The sequence below is a fragment of the Alternaria ventricosa genome, assembly GCF_023758065.1.
Source record: "Alternaria ventricosa strain BMP 2768 chromosome Unknown scaffold_4, whole genome shotgun sequence".
Classification (NCBI taxonomy): Eukaryota; Fungi; Ascomycota; class Dothideomycetes; order Pleosporales; family Pleosporaceae; genus Alternaria; species Alternaria ventricosa.
In genome coordinates, this window is record NW_026055684.1 from 2089055 (window position 1) to 2108064 (window position 19010).

The 19010-nt window shown below is 54.0% G+C and overlaps 6 protein-coding genes across 6 annotated transcripts; 3 read left to right on the forward strand and 3 right to left on the reverse strand.

Moving 5' to 3' along the window:
- Positions 1 to 415: 415 nt before the first annotated feature.
- On the reverse strand, positions 416 to 1780 carry J4E93_003378 (uncharacterized protein; the record flags this gene model as incomplete). Its single annotated transcript, XM_049341316.1, has 1 exon — positions 416 to 1780. The coding sequence occupies one exon, from the start codon at positions 1778 to 1780 to the stop codon at positions 416 to 418; it is 1365 nt and encodes a 454-aa protein (XP_049202198.1).
- A 1392-nt stretch (positions 1781 to 3172) lies between these two features.
- J4E93_003379 (uncharacterized protein) lies at positions 3173 to 4339 on the reverse strand (the record flags this gene model as incomplete). Its single annotated transcript, XM_049341317.1, has 1 exon — positions 3173 to 4339. The coding sequence occupies one exon, from the start codon at positions 4337 to 4339 to the stop codon at positions 3173 to 3175; it is 1167 nt and encodes a 388-aa protein (XP_049202199.1).
- A 1204-nt stretch (positions 4340 to 5543) lies between these two features.
- On the forward strand, positions 5544 to 10194 carry J4E93_003380 (uncharacterized protein; the record flags this gene model as incomplete). The annotated part of the gene is made up of 2 exons (XM_049341318.1): positions 5544 to 5579; positions 5668 to 10194. 2 exons carry the CDS (start codon positions 5544 to 5546, stop codon positions 10192 to 10194), a joined length of 4563 nt encoding a protein of 1520 aa, XP_049202200.1.
- A 751-nt stretch (positions 10195 to 10945) lies between these two features.
- On the reverse strand, positions 10946 to 13322 carry J4E93_003381 (uncharacterized protein; the record flags this gene model as incomplete). The annotated part of the gene is made up of 2 exons (XM_049341319.1): positions 10946 to 12593; positions 12640 to 13322. The coding sequence occupies 2 exons, from the start codon at positions 13320 to 13322 to the stop codon at positions 10946 to 10948; spliced, it is 2331 nt and encodes a 776-aa protein (XP_049202201.1).
- Positions 13323 to 13574: 252 nt separating this feature from the next.
- J4E93_003382 (uncharacterized protein) lies at positions 13575 to 14927 on the forward strand (the record flags this gene model as incomplete). The annotated part of the gene is made up of 1 exon (XM_049341320.1): positions 13575 to 14927. The coding sequence occupies one exon, from the start codon at positions 13575 to 13577 to the stop codon at positions 14925 to 14927; it is 1353 nt and encodes a 450-aa protein (XP_049202202.1).
- A 3015-nt stretch (positions 14928 to 17942) lies between these two features.
- J4E93_003383 (uncharacterized protein) lies at positions 17943 to 18545 on the forward strand (the record flags this gene model as incomplete). Its single annotated transcript, XM_049341321.1, has 1 exon — positions 17943 to 18545. One exon carries the CDS (start codon positions 17943 to 17945, stop codon positions 18543 to 18545), a length of 603 nt encoding a protein of 200 aa, XP_049202203.1.
- Positions 18546 to 19010: the final 465 nt, after the last annotated feature.

Sequence of the window (19010 nt, forward strand, 5' to 3'; positions counted from 1 at the left end):
ACTGTATCGAGAGAACTGGTGACTTGTAATGGCAGCTCTAATACCTAGTAGCAGCTATAGTAGTAGTACTTCTAAATTGTAATTTTTAGTCTTCATTTGCCTCCAACTTTGACATCGTGAGAGACAAGTTAAACCGATACACAATGAGATTGTTTGTCAGTCTTACTACAAAAGAAATGACACCTCGCACGACGTTATAGATAATGTACATGAATGGTCATCATCGAAACTCGATCGAGGAAGTGTTCATTCAAATACAGAATGTAATCGCAGCTCCACTGCGACGGAAGAGCCTGCTCTTAGACTGAGGCCGAAGCCAAAGCCGAAGTGAACATAACCGAAAAGAGCAACAGAACCATCAATGCGGATAGCAGAGCATATCCATGCTCACACCAGACTAAACCAACGATAACAACTAAGAGTCAAACACCGCGCCATATGCAGCACCATTCTTTGCCTTGATCCCCTCAACAATCTCCCTCGTAACTGTGGGGTTGCTTACTACCATTACAGCTTCGATTCCACACTGCTCCTTCATAAACTCAGCTTCGAACGCTAGATCCGGTCTTCCCTCGCGCGAGTCGAAGATCTTAGGCTCGGGATCCACGTTACGGATGATATCCTGGACGAACTGCCAATGCGCCGCATCGGGATCGTACACGCACCACATGACCCGAACCTGTCTGCCCTGTTCGCGCATCTTCGCAATCGCAGGTGAGCATAAGAGCGAGAGTAATGGGCCAATCCCTGCACCCGTAGCCACGAGAAGCAGGGAGTTGAAGAGTGGAGCGAAAGAGAGGAAGTTCTTGGCGGCGGGTTTGCGAAGCCAGATGTGTGTGGGTGGAGACTTGATCATTGCCTTTGTCCAGTCGCCGGCTTGAGAGATGACAATGTATGCGAAAGGGTCTTCAGGAGACGGCGAGCACGGGACGGTGGCGAAGGCGTGCCATTCGAGGATGGGGCTTAGCGAGAAGCGCGTGGTGGACGTGTAGGGCATGTCTTTGTACGGGAAGGTAACCTTGACTTCGCGGCTAGAAACGGGTTCGGTAGTTATCGGTACTCGGCGTATACGCGTCCATGGAAGAACTATGAGGAAAGTCGTGGCGGCTAGCAGCCAGAGAGCGGCGTTTGCGTAGAGCGGTGGGCTGCCGGGGTTGCGACTCGACACACCTGCGTTGAGCCATAGTACCAACAAAGCTGTCCATCCACCAAAGCGATGTGTCTTTTCGAATGCGTCATGAAACTTTACGCGCAGGTGTGGATGCGCTAATACGCAGATGCACAAGATGGCTGAGAGGAAGGCGTAGCAGGTGATAATGTCGGCCCACATCCAACCAGAAGCCTTGCGCTGCCCGAAGTGATCGAGGAAGTGGTTGGTGTCCAAGAAGACAAAGTAGCAGTACCATAGAAGTGATGATATAGAGCAGCCGATGTGTAGTCCGCCGTAGTGGTGGAAGTCTGCGATTATCTTCCGGAGCCATAATGGTAGGCTTACTGGCGTTCTGGCTACAAAGGAGAAGGAGACGTTGATGAGATCTTCCTGGCGTACGAAAATGGCGGCGAAGATATTGGCGGCGGCAGCAATCAGGGGTCCAGAGAGGCCGAGATGGTCGTGACGGTTCCCTCTGACCATGACAGCGAGCACTGCGATGTTTACAGCGAAGGTGAGCCCGATGAGTATTCGGTATGCTGTAAACCAATGGAGGCAGATATCCCGCACCCGATGTCGAAATGTGATCTTTGGCTTCGAGAGCATCGATGATGATAATTGCGAAGACATGGTAACTGTTGTCACAACGCCGATATCTTTCTCGTCCAACTGCTTCGTCAGTGGCGCTGTGTAGTTCTCTATGTATTCTGTTGGAGGAGAATGTTTTTGAAGCGGCGCTGATCGATTGCATGGCTGATATGAAGGACTCAAAGGATCGAGAGGATCTTCGCGACTGCGTATGTGGGTTTTCGCGTCGCTATCAAGTGGCGGTTGAAATGTCTCTTGAGATGTGTCGGGTCGGTAATCGATGGGTATATGTTGAGTGATAGCGAGATTCTTGTTGATGTACCCATCTTCGCACACGCTCAATACAGAGGAGCTGGAAGGAGATTGGTTGAGCGAGCCCTTGAGCAAGTTAGGTGATGCGTCAGACTGCTCAATTGCGTGCACCGTTGGACGCATTGACTGATCACTCGTGTTATTAGTGGGTGGCGATTGCGTGCTTTCTCGGCAGCATTTGACCAAGTGACGTAGGGTTGCAAGAGTATTGGTAAAGGGAAGAGATGAAGTACGGGACGAAGCGGCTGAGGGAGGAGAGGCGGTCATTTTTGCGCGGTAGTGAAAGTTCTGTGCACACAACAATGCCCTCCGCCCGTCCCGTTATCTTATACACTGCAATCCCTTCCATCCTGCCGTCTGTTCATTCATAAGGAGACAAGTGTGATCCTGCACGTTGATGCTCGATGATATGCTAAGCGCACCTGGTAAGAATAGGCTCTAGCGCCGAGTCAGCACTGCCGCAAGCTGCATGCGAGATCAGGGGAATCGGATACCCACGCCACATGTCTGCAGTTAAGCGATCGTAGACGTACTCACTTTTAGCTCGAGCAGCTAAATACAATGTCATTGTGCAGCCTTTTTCAAATCCTCTCGCTCAACAAACCGCAAAGGCCGTCTTTGCCGTCGATGCAATGCATATGTACCTTCCGTCTTCTTGAGAATAGAAGCTCGCGTATGTACTTAGGGTGGAGAAGTTGTGAAATTTAGACTGGTATTCAGCCTGATTTTCATCCTTCCGATTGCTGCGATGGAGTACTGATGTTGCAGCACTTAACTCTGTTTGCGACAGTAGTGGATTTTGACTGCGACGAAGCTTTGGAATACTGCATATCACGAGTCTTTCGAGTCGTGCTGAACTACGAACCTGACTGCCGGCCTCGGTTCGGGTAACGGCGAGTAAACGGGCGGCAACTCTAGCCGACCGAAGATGAGAAGGAATTGCGGCGTAGCGGCGTAGCAGCCTCAACAAGATGGTCATCTCTGATCTGAAACGGAAGGAACCCCTTTGTTGGTGGCTTGAATCGGACTTTAAATATGCGGACGATCGGGAGCCGCATAATTGATGAGTTAAGAGAATCGCATATTTCGTTAAGCATCGTATACGCCACAGCTGCAATTGACTTAAAGATAGTGAACGAACCCCAATATCGCTTCAACGACTCTCTTCGGCTGTTCTTGTTGGGGCCAGTGTCCTGCGTTGTCGATCAAGTGGATCCCTCGAAAGTCTGAACATGACTCGGGATAGGCCTCGAGGGCCCCAGGCTGCTGATAATTGCCCCAATCCCTCGCGCCCGAGATAAAGGTACTTGGACATTCGATCTTCTTGTCCGCAAATAGCTCGAGATCTTTTTGAAGAAGTGGATCGGTGGTGATCCGGTAGTAATTGAGACCGCCCTGGAAGCCTGTCCTTGACCATTCCTGGACGTAGATATCAAGGTCTTGGTCAGGCATCCATCTTTCAGTCGCCGAGCTATCTTGGTTGGCCATCATGTCAGCAATAGTATCGGGCATTGACTGGTGCAGCGGCATAATGTAGTAATTGGGTACTTTGGCCATCTCTTCGGCCGTCCAGCTCTTGAGAGGGTGTGGTGAGTTGTCTTCCCAGTCGGCTGACTTGACATGAAGATAGCCCCTAAGAAAGGCATGCAGGCCCTGGCCTGGACTGATCCAATCGGCCCCGGCTGTACTAGTGCTGTTATACCACTTGTAATGCTTCCTTGGCACGGGCAGCTTTGCCAACTCAGCGTGAATGTCAGGCGACGGCGCAGGTTCGCGAACGCCACCGTGGGCTATATCGAATGGCAGCTGTGCAGGAGCTTTGAAAGGATGACTCATCATGACAACGCTCTTGAAGAGGTCTGGACGCATCAGAGCACACATGCTGGAAGTGACAGCACCGAAGTCGTGCCCGACGATACACTTGACCTCTCGATAACCCAGAGCATTAACCAGTGTAACCACATCACGGACGACATTGGTCAGAGCAAACTGGGATAAGTTGGTGTTAGGGAACGAAGAGTTGTCCCATCCGGTGGTGCGTCCGTAGCCACGTTGATCGAAGGCTACCACATAATAGCCGGCATCAGCGATGGGCACCATAACCTTCCTCCAAGAGAAGGCAAGCTCCGGAAAGCCGTGGCATAGGATGATGAGAGGCTTATCGCGTTGGGGAGTATACCCAGCTTCGAGCGTATGGAAGGTGATGCCATTTGATGGACAGTAGACATAGTTCTCGACGATGCCGTGTGGTAATGGCAAAGGCGGCAGGCGCGACGCTGGTGATGCCATGCTGATGGAGTCTCAGACGAAAGCAAATCGGGAAACGAATGGAGTAGGGTAGACGCACGGATGAAGTATACACTCGGTCGCTTTCTGTTTGATGAACCGGGAGGTGGCAGTGCTGGTCAATCGTCACGATGTTAGCAGTTAGCGCGGGGAAGAGATGTGCGGTCTGGGCGATCTTTCTCGAGCTCTGGGTGGGCCAGTTCGTCGATCCTAGCCCACATGGCCTTGCGCAAAAATGCGCGTTCCACGTTGCAATGATCAAATCGATCTGTATTCGACATGGTGTCGCAATAGTTCCTGGAACTGGACATGGGTGCCTGTGCGACGTTTGACAGGCAAACGCTGTAGACGTCTGCGTATGTTTTGGAAGGGAATCGCGAATCACAAAGCGTACGGCGCCCGGCGCTACGACGGTTGCTCTTGGAGATATCGGCTACGTCAGTGGCGCCGGATAGGGACTGGCTAGAATGGTGTTGGGGCTCAGGGTTGTTACTAGCTGGAGAGGTGCAAATCAGGGACCGTGAAAGTACCGGCGCGAGAGAGAAGAAACAGGCTCGTGGAAAAGCACTGCTGCCGCTCCGGCAGAGTCTCAGGAGAAGTTCGTGCGCGTTTGCGATGATGAACGTGAGCAAGCACCAGGCGTGAGGGTGAAGAGACTTAGAACGTAAACAATGCATGTCTCTTCTGGGCCACGTCTAGACTGCATCTGGCAGCGTCGAGCCACGCCTTCCCTGGGCGTGCAACAGCCGTATCCTCGACATGCGTGCCTGTTTGACCATGTAGCTGAGACGATGAGGTGTTTGACACTTTCTGTGACGATGCAAATGCGCCGGCGCGAGGCTTTGCGGGCCTCTGCGGCGCCAACACGTCCGACCTAAGCTTTGGGGTGTCCGGGAACATGACGATCCTCTTACTTGTTTTGCTAGCTACAACAAGTCGACTCCGCCCAGAAGCATCTCGGAGCCCTTTTCCCACTTCCAACCCTTCCAATCCTTCCCCACGTGAGACGCCCGTGATTTGTTTTTCGTTTGGCGGTTTGACGCAGGTAGCTTTCCACTCTTTCACCCAGGCCGCACGGTTCCGCCGCAGGCGTGACATCATCTAGACGACCCTTGCACCTGCATCTCCAAAGCCACCACACCATCGCATCACACGGCAATGCAGCGCCAGCCGCAACTGCAGTAATCTTTAATTCACCACCGCCACCATGTTCGGCAAGCGACGACGGGCAGCGTCGAATCCGGTAGGTGCTCTCTCCGTGTGCGCGCAAACCTCCTGGCGCGCTCCGCAGGCGTATGGCGACGCGATGCTAACAAATGTCGCCCATGCAGCCCCAGCGAGCCCCTCCGCCCAGCGCATCCGCCTCGCTCGCCGCCTCCAAGGCCTTCATCAAGAATGCCGAATCCAACGGCGACCTCTCGTCGGCTGCTGCGGCCGCCGCCCTGCGCACCCACGTCACGACTCCGACTCCCGTAGGCGACACAGTCACAAAGCGCATGGCCCGCCGTGGCTCGCTCTCGTCAAACGGCAGCATCTCGCGACAACAGCCCGGCCCCCTGCGCCGGCAGTCGAGCTCAGGATCCATGACGGAGCGCTCCTTTCGCGCGCCATCACCCGCCGGAGGAAGTCCAGCGGATGCAGATGCGCCGCCGGTTCCGCCAATGCCAAAGAACGTGCAGCAGCAGGGCAGCGTCGTCCATCGGCGTGCGTCCAGCCTCGAGCCTACGTACCGTGGAGGATCACCCGCGCCAGGAGGCAGAGGCAGAGGCGTCAGCCTGGATAGGGGCGCCAACCCGACTGGGAGAGGGCAACGGCCTGCCAGCCATCTCGCTCAGGTGTCCGAGGAGGACGACGCGTTGCGATCCGTAAACTTCTCCCGCCCAATGTCCCCGGGTGCCATAGGCACACGCCAGAACCCTTCTCCGCCCTCGAGCAAAGGGTGGTTCGGCGGCCCTGTGGTGAATCAGGATGCGGTCCAGCGCATGGCCTCTACATCGCGACCAAAGACGTCCAGCGGTGTCTCCAGCTACGACCTCCAGAACGCCCAACGATCGGTCCAGAGTGCGTCGGAGCGCCCAGTGCAAACACACCAGATTTCACAGGGTCTGCAAGGCGCAAGACTGTCGAGTGGCAGTATGCGCGCCAAGCCATCTGGCTCTGCTGTACAGACGCAATCATATGTGCCGCGACAAGCCCCTCGATCCGTCGATCCGAACTCACCGGATGCCATTTACGATCCTTCGACGCGCAAATTCATTCACAAGCAAGATGCCATGGCCCGTCATCGAGAGCTGCACGAAGAGCCCGAGCCCGAGCCCACGCGACAATTCGTGTCACAGCATGCCGACACCTTTCATTCCGTCCACATACCAGAGAACCAGATGGGCCGCGGCTCACCGAGTCCTATACGCCACTATGTTCGCCAGGAACAGCCAGCACCACAGAGAAGAGAAGAGCCGATACCTGTGTCGCGCACACCCGAACCGCAACCCAGTACCACTACAGCAACGAGACACTCCGATGACTTCGTTGATGCCGAATTCCCACCTCAGGAGCAGGCAAACACCAGTCGCAGGTTGGACGACTCTGGATATGGCACTATAGCCGGCCACGAAGACGAGGTACCTTCGCCCAAATTCGCTATCAACCAGGACAGCGCGTACCCTCGCATCGCCGCCCCAGCCAACTCGACACCTGCAAGCTCTAATGGTGGTGGCAGCCTTCGTGACACGCACGATCGGCATACTTCGCTGAGCCCACCGCGCACTGCCCATTTTGCGCCTGTAGCTGTCGAACTTGCTGGCACCAAACACGACCCGCTGCCACGCTCAGTATCACCTGCGAAATCTGCCTTGAAGAGCTCGCCTTCAGTATCTCGCCGCGGCGAATCGCCTGCTACTTCGAACGGACGTCTCTTTGCCAAAGTTGCCCCAAGCGATGCATCTGACACCGCGTCTGACGATGGAGGCAGGAAGAAGAAGAAGACTGTGCGTGTTAGTTTCGAGGAGGATCCGGTACTGCCAAGCAAACCTACACAGGTTGACACAGTTGCGCAACCTCACGGAGGTCTCAGTGCGTCCAAGTGGAGTCCCATAGCCGAAAAAGAGGACGAGTTCGAGGACTTCATGAAGCCACGCCCTGCTCTACCATCGTTCGGCAGCATACGCGAGAAGGAGCGACGACCGCAGGAGAACATGGCTGAGAAGGTCACTGAGACTTTCTCGACTTCAAACGCTTCAAGCGACGTCGCGCTTGGAAACATTGTTGCCGAAGACTTTGCCCAGAAGCACGGACAAGACAGCCCTCTACCGCCTGAAGTCACCTCTGTTGAAGGGAGTGGATATGTGTCAGACTCAAGCGACTATTCGGACACCCATAATCCTATGGAGGCCTCGAAGCAGCCCCCTGCTCCAGAGCCCAAGTCCCTGTCTACGTCACAAGAGGAGACACCAGCAGCGGCTGCTCCAATCACGGAACAGATCGTTGAGGTGCCCAACATCGCACTCCAGCCTGCTACTCCTAGCCCATACGAGAAGCCTGAACCTGTTTACCAGAATATGGCGATACCTGGGGGCTGGGGCGACGATGTTCCTGAGTCCGACCGACGCACAGTTACCCCCACTCCAACTAAGTCCGCAACGTCTATGCCCGACCAGGACTCAACAAGTCAACAGCAACAGTCTTTCACACGGACTGAGGATGACGACGAGACTACCGAGGATGACAGCAGCGTTTACAGCGATGCCTATGAAGACCTCACCGATGGCGAAGGCGGGTTCGGTAGCATCAATGCACTTATGGAAAGTCCGGCCGTTCCGGCATCTTCTGGCTTGATGCATTCAAAGTATGCCAATCCAAGTTCCACGGACAAGCCTACATCGAAGCTCCAGTTAGACACGTCTGTGGATGACAACCGCGATTCAGACACTACACCGACACAAGACTGGAACGCTACTCAGCAGCATTGGAGTGGTGTGAACGCGTCTCTGAAGAAGCCAGACCCTCAATCGGAGCAGACCCGAGTAGCTTCCGAGCGAGCATCGCATGCAAAAGAAGTGATCTCTCGAGTCACACAAGCCCCAGTCTCAGACGAAAGGTCTAGACCATCTGCTACACGCGAGTATACACCGGATACCACACCAGAGCGCAAGGTTACTGCTGTACCACCCCCAAGGACCGCTGCATCGGCCGATCGAACACCGACAAAACCTCTCAAGTCCGCTTTGAAGAAGAGCCCTGCACCGCAGTCGGTGCGCCCAGCTGAACCGCAGAATAAGACATCGCTGCGAACAGCGGCGCCGAGGGAAGATACTCCTGAGATTCACATGAAGCGAACCATGAGAGGAGGTCCCAACACGGCTCCACGCACCGAACCTCAGATGGGATCAACCATGCGATCGAGTATGCGCGGACCTCCAGCCGCAGCTCCTAGAGCACAGCCTCAGATGCGACAGAGCATGCGTTCAGCTGATCCCTCACCCGCGCCAGGCATGGGTCTAGCAGCATCACGACACAGCATGGTACCCATGGATACCAAACCTCGAGGTGCTCTTCAGAAGAAGAACATCCCGCCTGCTGCTGCTGTCGGCAAGGGAAGACCACAAAGCGCCCCTGCTACGAAACCAATGGCCGCCCCAGCACCTACGTACGACAGTGACTCAGACGCGTCTGCAAGCAGTTTCCAGCGTGTCAGGAAGCGGGGACGGGAACAAGGTGGACGATACACCATGCGTGGCTCAATGAGACAAGAACCTGCGCCTACCATGCGAGCAAGTGCTCCAGCGCCAAAGCAAGTTCGCGCAATCTCTCCTCCAGGATCACCGTCGCCCGCCATGCGAAGGTCTATGCGGCCCTCTTCTCCTACCCCAGAACCAGTCAGATCTTCCAAGTTCAGCATCCGATCTCTGTCTCCAATGGGCAGATTCCGGAAAGGACCTGATGTGCGTCCTTCGTCGCCTACGCAGGCAAAGCCAATGCCTACTTTCAGCAAGCAACCAAAGCCATCAAAGCAAAAGGCAACACCTGCCAAGGCTATCAAAGCTCCGTTCAAGAGTCGGTTCGCTGATTCAAGCGACGAAGATGACGACGCTCGGCCGTCTCGTTTCCAGAGTCGATTTGACGATTCAGATGATGACGAGCCTCTCGACTACACCCTGCCCTCAGGTCTAGCGCCAGTACGAGGGATTCCTAGGAAAGCAGGCGAAGAAGACGGCGACTCCACAGATCTGGAAGAAGAAGCCGACGATGAAACGCCGAATGTGGCCGCGCAATCCGCACCAGCGACGAACACAACCAGTGGCGCCACTGGCAATGCTGGCGCACAAGGTACAGCCCTATCTGCTGGCTCCTTACGTGACAGCAAATATGCGCCTTCGGCCTCTGGGGCTGCTGGCAAGGCCAAGACGAAGCGTGGCTTCTTCGGTCTGGGAAAGAAGAAAACTACAGCCCAACCAGAAGCCGTCCAGGCGCAACCCCAGGCTGTGCAAAATATTCAAGCGCCTGACGAGATTCCCATGCCACCCGCGCAACGCAACCGCGACATGACTCACCCTATGACGCCCATCGACGAAGACAAGGAATTCGGCGACCCGACACCCAGTTCTCCTCAAAGGTCGCCTAAGCTGCAACGTCGAAAGACTCCCGAATGGCCACTTCCGCCCAGCATCGGCACTGACGATCGTCCCGTGAGTTCAGATGGTGTCGCGCCCCGTAGACCTCGCTTTGCCACCCGTTCCAGCCTCGTCTCTAACGTCTCGGCACCCATCGTGGACGCGCAGGGCCGTTCGGTCTCCTATGGCAGGAGCGGAAAGAAGAAGAAGTTCCAAGGCCTAAGGCGGGTTTTCGGACTGAACGATTGAGCGCGTTTGGCTAATGGCTAATTCGCGGTGTTGTAGATCTGCGAGAAAACATCAAGACCACCATGGGGCTTCCACCGTGCATGCCAAACGCCGCAGAATCGAACACTCGTCGTCTACCGTATCGACCCGCTCGCACATTTCCGTTGCGTCCTTTATTCGTGTCTCAAACAAATTGTTGACCTGTCATCGATCTGCTTCACCCCCACTGTCTAAGTCTCCTACTCTGCGCCTCTGAGCCCGACCCTACGCCGACCATCAATTTTCCTGTTTTCTATCTACGCTCTGTGTTGTACCTCTGTCTAGTCTTCCTTTTTCCTTTTCAGCGCTCGATTGGCCTCGACAAGCTCTTCGAAAAGAACAATGATACCAGTTTCCTTATCTTTTTTACTACGTACAGGCGGGCGGGCTTTCTCCAGTGATGCTACGGCATACATGCGCGTGTGCCGCAATACCCCTCGCTTTTTGAGTCTAAGAGCTTGAGTTTTGTACATGACCGATTGGAATTGATGTGTCTTTATGTTGGATGGAACGGAAGAGCGGAAACCGATGTAGATAATTTCTAATGGAACTCTTGCGTTGCATACTCGATATTTCAAACAGCATCTCTGTCGTAACACATAGTCTAGGGGGATACATTGCATCCTTGTGCATAGAAACGCAACACAATACATCCGTGTAGTCTGCACGCCCTGTATGTACAAAACAGCAATGCCAATGGAAAGACGATCGTAAACATTCACATTATCTGATATTACCCTTCCATCCTCACCGTACCAGCAGAAGTCCTAATATCAAACTCCACCCATCGCGCTCTCCCTTCTCTCCTTCCCCTTCCACCACTCTCATCTATACTCCCCGGGTTCATGACTGTGCAACCGAAGTACTTCACCACAAACGCCGGTGCCTCACTATCCGCTAACACTAAACTCGTCGGCAGCGGGTAGAGATTCAGCGTATGAGCAAAGTCCCAATGTAACGGCCGCGCCGAAAGCGGGAAGGGGCTGAGATGCGATTGCGAAAGAATAGTCCGCGTAAGCGCTCGTGCAGTTTGCGTATCGAGATCAACATCTGCTTGCTGTTGCTGTGGCTTGGGTGGCGGCATCCTGAGATCGAGATCCATGGCGTCCTGCTGCTCTGCTTCTTGCTGTTGATGACTTGGTGCATATGGCATTTCGTCGTCTACATCGGCTGGTGGCTTGTTGAATCTTATCGATTGTCTTTGCAGCCTGCCGGCCACGTCGTCTCGTAGTATCGCCATCTCGCCCTTTACGCCGAACCAGCTCAGGCGCGAGGGGTTAGATGTCCAGATTACTTCTCCTTCTTTACCCTTTGCTTTACCTGCACCCCAGATCTCTCTGTTGGCTTCGGCTACCACTTTCCGGATTCTGCTTGTGAACATTGTGGGGATCGGTTTTCGTGGTAGTGGTGTAGCGGCGCCGGCTGAGAATGCGCTCGGCCAGGCGTCGTTGTCGCCAGGGACGAGGACGAGGGTAGTGTGTGCGATGAGAGGTTGGAAGTCGGCGAGGACAGAGGCAAGTGCGTCGAAGTGCTCTTTGTACTCTATGCTGCCTGTTCCTGGTACCCCTGCAAGGCTGGCTTTCGAACTGAAGTTTCCCATCAGGATGATAGCGAGAGGGTAGACCGGGTGGGTATCGGTGGGGTCGGGTGTGTATGTGCGTAAGAGCGTACGGAGGGCTGATAACGTCGATGGAACGTCCAAATGAAGGTCTGAGGCTATGACAATGTTGTGCGCTGATTCTTGATCCAGAAGTTTCGATGCGATCTTGTTCATACGGGTGCCGGTCGCACGCTGAGAACCGACACCTAAGAAGTCTGTCCATCCGAATGCTGGTCCAGCCAGACTATTCTTATCGACCTCTTCGACGCCGCCCAAAGTTGCTGTTCTGCGTTCACTGGGAGGGTGTCCGACCGAGAAACCAAGGAATTTGCCGCCTATTGTGCCACCAATACCACCGCTGCCTCCCAGAGTTGATGTGGCTCCGGCATCCTCTTCGTAGCTGCCTTCGACTAGAACAATCATACCTGGTGCGAAGTATGCGCCATTCTCGGGGATTGGGCGGGCGTGTTGGATGTCTAGCGTGATTGTGCCTGTGAGGTCTGAGAGTGAAAGCGCACCAGTGGCCGAGACTGTGAGCATGCCTAGCAGCAAATGCGTGCTTCCGGTTCGACCAAGCAAGTTGGCAATTGGGGTGATACTGTTCATTTGTGACGTCGCGATTGATCCCGTCCGGTTGATGGTAGCAGAACGAGCCGTAGAGAAGGTAGGTGCTTGGAACGTCTCGTTGCGGAGTATGCGCTGGTGTACGATGTGGTAGCGTTGACGGAATAGCTCGGTCTTGTGTGAGGGATCTGGGAACAGCGATGGCTTTTTGGCAGACCTGACATGGTTAGTAGACACTCCGCTCTCTCTTGACTGGTACGTACTTCTCAAAATGCTTCTGGGTGGCATTATATATCAACTTCGGCTGCTCAAACGCGCCAATGACCTTCATCCACTCTCGTGGGTCTTTCAACAGATCCTCTTCCTCGTCCTTGTCCTCTACTTCCAGGCTGGACATGCCGAAACTGTTGTTGGTGTCGATACTCGGGCGATTCATCTGGCCGGCTATCTCAGGTCCAAAGTTGAAGCTGCTTTGCCTGCCCAGGTTTGAGCCTTGGACCACCCTTCCTCCGCTCATTGAGCCTTCGAGAGTCTTGAGTATGCCCTTGAGCGTCTCATTGTCGCCTTCCACGATGACCTGGCCACCGCACTTCTTCCAGCTCTTGGCGATCTCCTCCAAGACCTTCTCGGCCAGGCCTTCTTCTCTCCATCCCGAACCACAGTGCTTTCCTACAAACGTTGCTAGTGCTTGGAGAGCGGAAGATGTGAGGGTGAGGTTGTGTTTCTTTGTGAATGTTCGGAATGCGAGCGGTCGTAGGGTGGCTGGAGGGAGCAGTATAGGCAGAACGGTGGACTTGCTGACTGGTTTGAGTGCAGGCGGGGCGCGTATGGGGGCGGTTCTGCGAGGATTGATAGGATGAACCGGGGTTCCGAACGCTGGCGACGAAGACGGGATGAGGTCTGAGGGTACCGCCGAGGGCTTTTCGGGTCTTCTTGATGTGGCCATATTGGGTGTGGTGAAGGTGAAGCTGTGTTGTCGCAATGTGGTAATGGGCGCGCATGGGATTCCACTTTACGCGTGCGACGCGTTCCAGCGCGATTTCGCGCTAGAGGCGGCGCTACTTTTCCTAGCAACCACCGAGCCTCTTGCCCAAACACAACACTCAACATCCTTCACGCTTACTCTTACGGCCTGCAAACCCTGAAATCGCTGTCGCATACACTACATATATCGCACGAACACGATAAATCTCACGCAATGGCCGACCCTACCACTGAACCGCTCGCGACCGTCACCGAGACTGAAGACATGCCCAGAACGAAAGAGAAGATGGGAGAGCTGTCGCAAGCTGCTTCTATCCACTACTCTACGAAGAACTACGACGCGGCTGCCGAACACTACGCCGATGCCGTCGAAATTCAAGCTGAGCTCAACGGTGAGATGGCGCCTGAGAACGCCGAACTCCTCTTCTACTACGGGCGCGCGCTCTACAGGTCGGCAGTCGCCAAGAGCGATGTGCTAGGCAACAAGGTGGCGAAAGAGGAAAAGAAGAAGCCAAAGGCAAAGAAGGCCGCGAAAGCAGAGGCGGGTGAAGGTGCAAGCGCCGCAAAGCCTGAGCAGAAGGAGAAGCCAGTAGGCGAGACGCCATTCTTCCAGCTCCAGGGCGATGAGAACTGGACCGATTCCGAGGATGAAGACGACGACATGCAGGACGGTGAGGAAGAAGAGGATGATGACGACCTCGGAAACGCGTATGAGATCTTCGAGCTAGCCCGCGTCCTGTACGAGAGGCAATTAGACGCCCCAGAAGGAGACGCTTCAGACAAGGGCAAAGGCAAGGCGGAGCTGAGCCCGAAGGCGCGCGTCATCAAGGAGCGCATCGCCGACTGTCACGGCTTTCTCGTGGAGATCTCGCTCGAGAACGAACGATTCCACGACGCCATATCCGACGCCCGCAAAGCGCTTGCACTACAAGAGGAACTATACCCCTTCGAGCACGAGAATGTCACAGAGGCACACTACTCGCTATCCCTCGCGCTCGAATTCGCATCCGTTTCGAAAGTACGGGAAGATCAGACTGGACAAACAACCGATGCGTCCGCTGAGAAGGAACAAGGGAAGGAGGATGAGGATGGCATAAACTGGGACCTGCGGAAAGAGGCTGCTGAGCAGACTGATCTCGCCATACAAAGTCTGGAAGCGCGCCTGAAGAAGGAGGAGGCAGCACTGAGCTCCGACGCCCTCAAGCCAGAGCAGAAGAAGGAGAAGCAAGCCATCATCGAAGACAAGAAGGGCATGCTCGAGGATCTCAAGACCCGTCTTGTGGACCTCAAGTCAGATCCCAACAAGCAGGAGTTCGACAGCATCGACTCGTCGGTGTTCAAGGGACTGCTCGGTGGGCTGTTGGGAGCAGATGCAGCGACGCAAAAGGCAAAGATTGCGGAAGCTACCAAGAGCGCGAACGATGTCTCGGGTATGGTGAAGAAGAAGGTGAAGGCGCCTGCACCGGCAGCGTCAGGATCAAATGATGCTGGCAGCAGCAAGAGGAAGTTGGAGGTTGACGATAGCGGTGCGGAGGGCAAGCGGGCGAAGACTGAGGAGCCTGCGTAAACCTCTTGTTTTTCCAGTCAGAAGTTCACAGGGCGCTGACGAATAATGTTTGGTACCTCTGAGAGGTTTCGGGATCAGCCCTCCACCGACAACTTTTAGCATCCAAGCCGACGAACGGTAACTGATTGATTAATGATATTAGCTTGAAACATTCCGAAGATTCTCAGTCCTAGTTCCTCTGCATGGCCCCGTTCTATTATGCTCATCGACGTGCAGTTTCAATCTGCTTTGCCGCATCCCCGAAACCCGGTATTCTGAGCCAATATCGCGATGCCACCTGTGTACAAACGTCTCAGTGTGTTGAGGACGAACGGCGAAGTGTAAATATAACTTACTACGTCTGCTAAGCGTACAACATAGATGGTTTGTGTCCGCCCTACTTCCGTTGTCCACCGCCAACAGTGGGTCGCAAACATCTCCATCTGCACACGTTACACAACCTTATTTCGAATGTCTATCAGCACATTCCCAGCGACCTCTTCAATATCTTTGTACGTGCAAGGATGCCAGAACGAGTTCGTCTCACTTCATCGTCTCACCGTCACGAGCCCTCTTCAGTTCGCAACAATGGCATTTACATCGTTGGCGACACAAAGATCATCGTCCAAAACTCAGGCTCCATGGGCTGTGACGTGATATTGACACCTGGTGCAGAGAAGACTGGAGGGTTCAACACTGCGCTTTTCTTCCTCCGTCATCCGCGTCGGTTTCTCACAAATATTCGGCATCATATGCAAAAGGACGGTGAACTGCTCACATGCGGATGTGGAACAGAGACGATCAAGTACTATGAAGCACCACATAAACGTAAGCCACATGCAAGCTCAGGGAGTGGCTCCCTTTGCTTGAACACCAACACTGACGATGGAAGGACAGTCACCGGTGACAACAAGACTCACAGAGGCAGTAGCCGCAGGCATAGGCGCCGTTCCTCGCACCGGAAGCGTGCTAGATCAAGTTCAGCCAGTACGCAGAGGCATCATGACAAAGTGTCAGCTTTACCTGCGCCCCATCTCGGGACAATAGGTGCACCAGCGATCATACAGCAGGTACATGTCATGAATGGAGATGTAAGAGGAGCTACTCCCGCAGAACAGCAATCATGATCTTGGTCAGGGCGACCCGGAGCCCCACGACATCGCGCTGTTAATTTATATGAATCCACTGCTGAAGGCCTGCCAATTCCGGACCACGAATCCGCTCAACCGGTTGCATATCGATCAAATCATTTGAAGAACGACACAAACGATGGAAAGACAAGCACCAAAGACAATGAAGTTGAGACGGCGTCTCGCCACGGGCGTAGGCGTCGTTCTGCCCGCCGGAGTCGTGGTAGATCGAGTCCGAACAGTACACAGAGACGTCACAACGAGCGGCAACCTTTGCCTCCGCTCCATTTGAGTATTACAAATATGCAGGCTCAAAATAAATCAAGCTCTCAGTCCAGGAGGTCCAGTATCCCGCCACCTCGCGCTGTTTTTCCACATGCACCGATCACCGAAGATCTACAGGTTCCGGATTGCGGGTATGCTCAGTCAATCGCGCACGATGATCCTAGATCGCAGGATCAACAACAAGAGAATATCCTTGATCGAGTCCAGGAGCCAGTAAAGTCTTACCGCATACTACCGTCCTCCGCTTCTCACACATCACGTGTTACTGAGAATCCATGGACCAGCATCGAGCCGAGATGACATCCATGCCGCACGAAGCGATTTCGATGGATCAACCAGTGATGCATCTCCTGCACAGGCTGTTCAGAATGAGGCCCATCGGTACCAGCAGCATCGAGCGAGATTGGGAGTACCATCAAGACCAGGCAAAGAGAAACAAAGCAAGAGAAAGGGAGGAGGTAGCGTTCGAGGTATGGTCAAATTCTGAGAAGATTTCATGCGACGAAAGAATGGCAGGTACAGATAGGAGAAGAATCGATTGTTTCAACTATCGTCGCAGTTCCAATGAGCAAAAGCATGCGCGCCATCGATATAGTACGGTGTCTAGATCGACATGAGACGCATATGCCGATTACTTTTTCCCGCCTGCCAAGCGTTAACGGTATGGACTTGCTCGTGTGTGGATGACACGGTCGATTAAGTTCTCTTGACCTAGAACATACCATTCTTATTTTGCATGGCCTTTGCTTTCACTTTCATCTTCGACTCGCGCTCTCTCTCTCTCTGCAGGACGGCTTAGCTTGCATCTGCTTCATTTTTTCTTCGGCGCGTTGTTGCTGCTTCTCTATAAATACTGTTAGCCTGCTGAACACGGCGAGCCAAATGCACGACATCGCCTACCACGCCTCTTGGCCTCCAGCGTCTTTTCTATCCTCTCTTGCCGTAAGGTTCTCCTCTTACTAGCACTGATATACGCAAACAATCGATCGCGCTCGCAGTCGAAGAAAGGCGAGATCTTGGCACTCAAGTTGCGTAGGAAGTCAACACCTAGTGGCGTGTTGAACAAACGGAGGACAAAGGGCTGAAAGCTCAGCGCTGCCATGACTGCAACGATGGAGAGAATGTGTTCTCATACAGTGAATATGAAGATACAATCACGCATCCTACCTGGTGTGCTCATATATAGTACTTTAGAAGCATCTTGAAGGAGCAGCCCGCGTTATGCAAGGGGTGTCCGCTTCCGGCGAGGCAGCAGCTGTCCTTGCACACCTGGCGCGCTGGAAGTTGTACATTATAGGCGTGATAGTGATACAAGTGCAATGCAAGGTCAAGGCGATCTACTTGATAATCAGTCTTGGAGTGCGACCTGCGCTTCACGCCTGGGTACGAAGTTGTTATTTGTCGCAGCCAGTACGCGCCTGGCCTGTGTTGGTCGAAGTGGGGCGGGGAGGCACGTGCGCTAAGCGTACGTCATCGTCTACCGCGCCTTCACGTACTCGTCAGCCAACAGTCAGCCCTGAGCCTCAAAGATTCCCAGCTTGCCAAACAAGCGCGCTGTACTCCTTTTCGAATCTTCAAAACCTCTATCACACGAACATCGAGCAGTACACATATTGCAGTCATGGCCTCCAACCACAACGACAACCCGTGGGCGGACCAAGGAAACCAACAAGGCCAGGGCAACCAGAGCCACAATCCCTACCAAGCCTACCAACCAGCGCAAGACCCGCCTCCGAATCCGTATGCTCAACAGCCACCCCCAAATCCGCTAGGCCAACATCCTCCTCAAGAGCCGTATGCCCAATACCCTCCTCAACACCAGGATACCTCCCCATGGAGCCAAGAGCCAAGCCAAGCCCAGTCGCACAACCCGTTCATGCAGTCCCAACCCCAGGGGTTCTCTGAGCAACCCTACCAGCAGCAACAACAGCCTCAGCCTTCTTATCCAAATCAGTCTTCTTACCCTGGGCAAGAGGAGGTTCCACCAGGTCTACCACCTCGTCGCACAGCTACGGAGATGGCACTTCCCACCGGACAGGACCGCTCTCACCAGATTGAGGTCATGCAGAGTTACGAGGCGGCAGGGCGAAAAGACGATGATGACGACAACGTCGAAGTGCTGCAGCGCGAATTCCCAAAAATTGATGGAAGTCTGATTGCGGCGATCTACGGCGATACCAAGAGCTTGAGCGCGACAAGAGAAATGTTAGGTGAGCTGCAGTGAGAGAACTGCACATTCTACGAAACTGTGGAAACGCAGTAAGATGGTGGAACTGAAAAGAAGCATGAGCATTGAGAGTATCTTTTGCGGAGATACTCGTGAATCTCACTGTGAAGGGTTGTGCAGCGGAATCAAAGTGACGTACAAGCACGGTACACATACCTGAGATGTACTTTTACTTATCAAATATTCTCACAAAGCCATTCTTCCCACACTCATCTGCGTGTATCGAATTCATTCGACGTGTTAATATTTCAGGAAAACCGATGTCATCATCTCCATCAACCAAATCTTGCCAGGAAGCTCAAAATTTATGTCTATACTCCCAGATGCCCGGGCATCATGCACCGAGTGGTCACCCTTGTCTTCGCACTATCTCGATCCGAGATTCTGATTACCGGCACCAGCGTTCCCCACACGCATCGCGTATACAATTGAGCGCTTTTGAAGCTTCTGGTTCGCAAACTG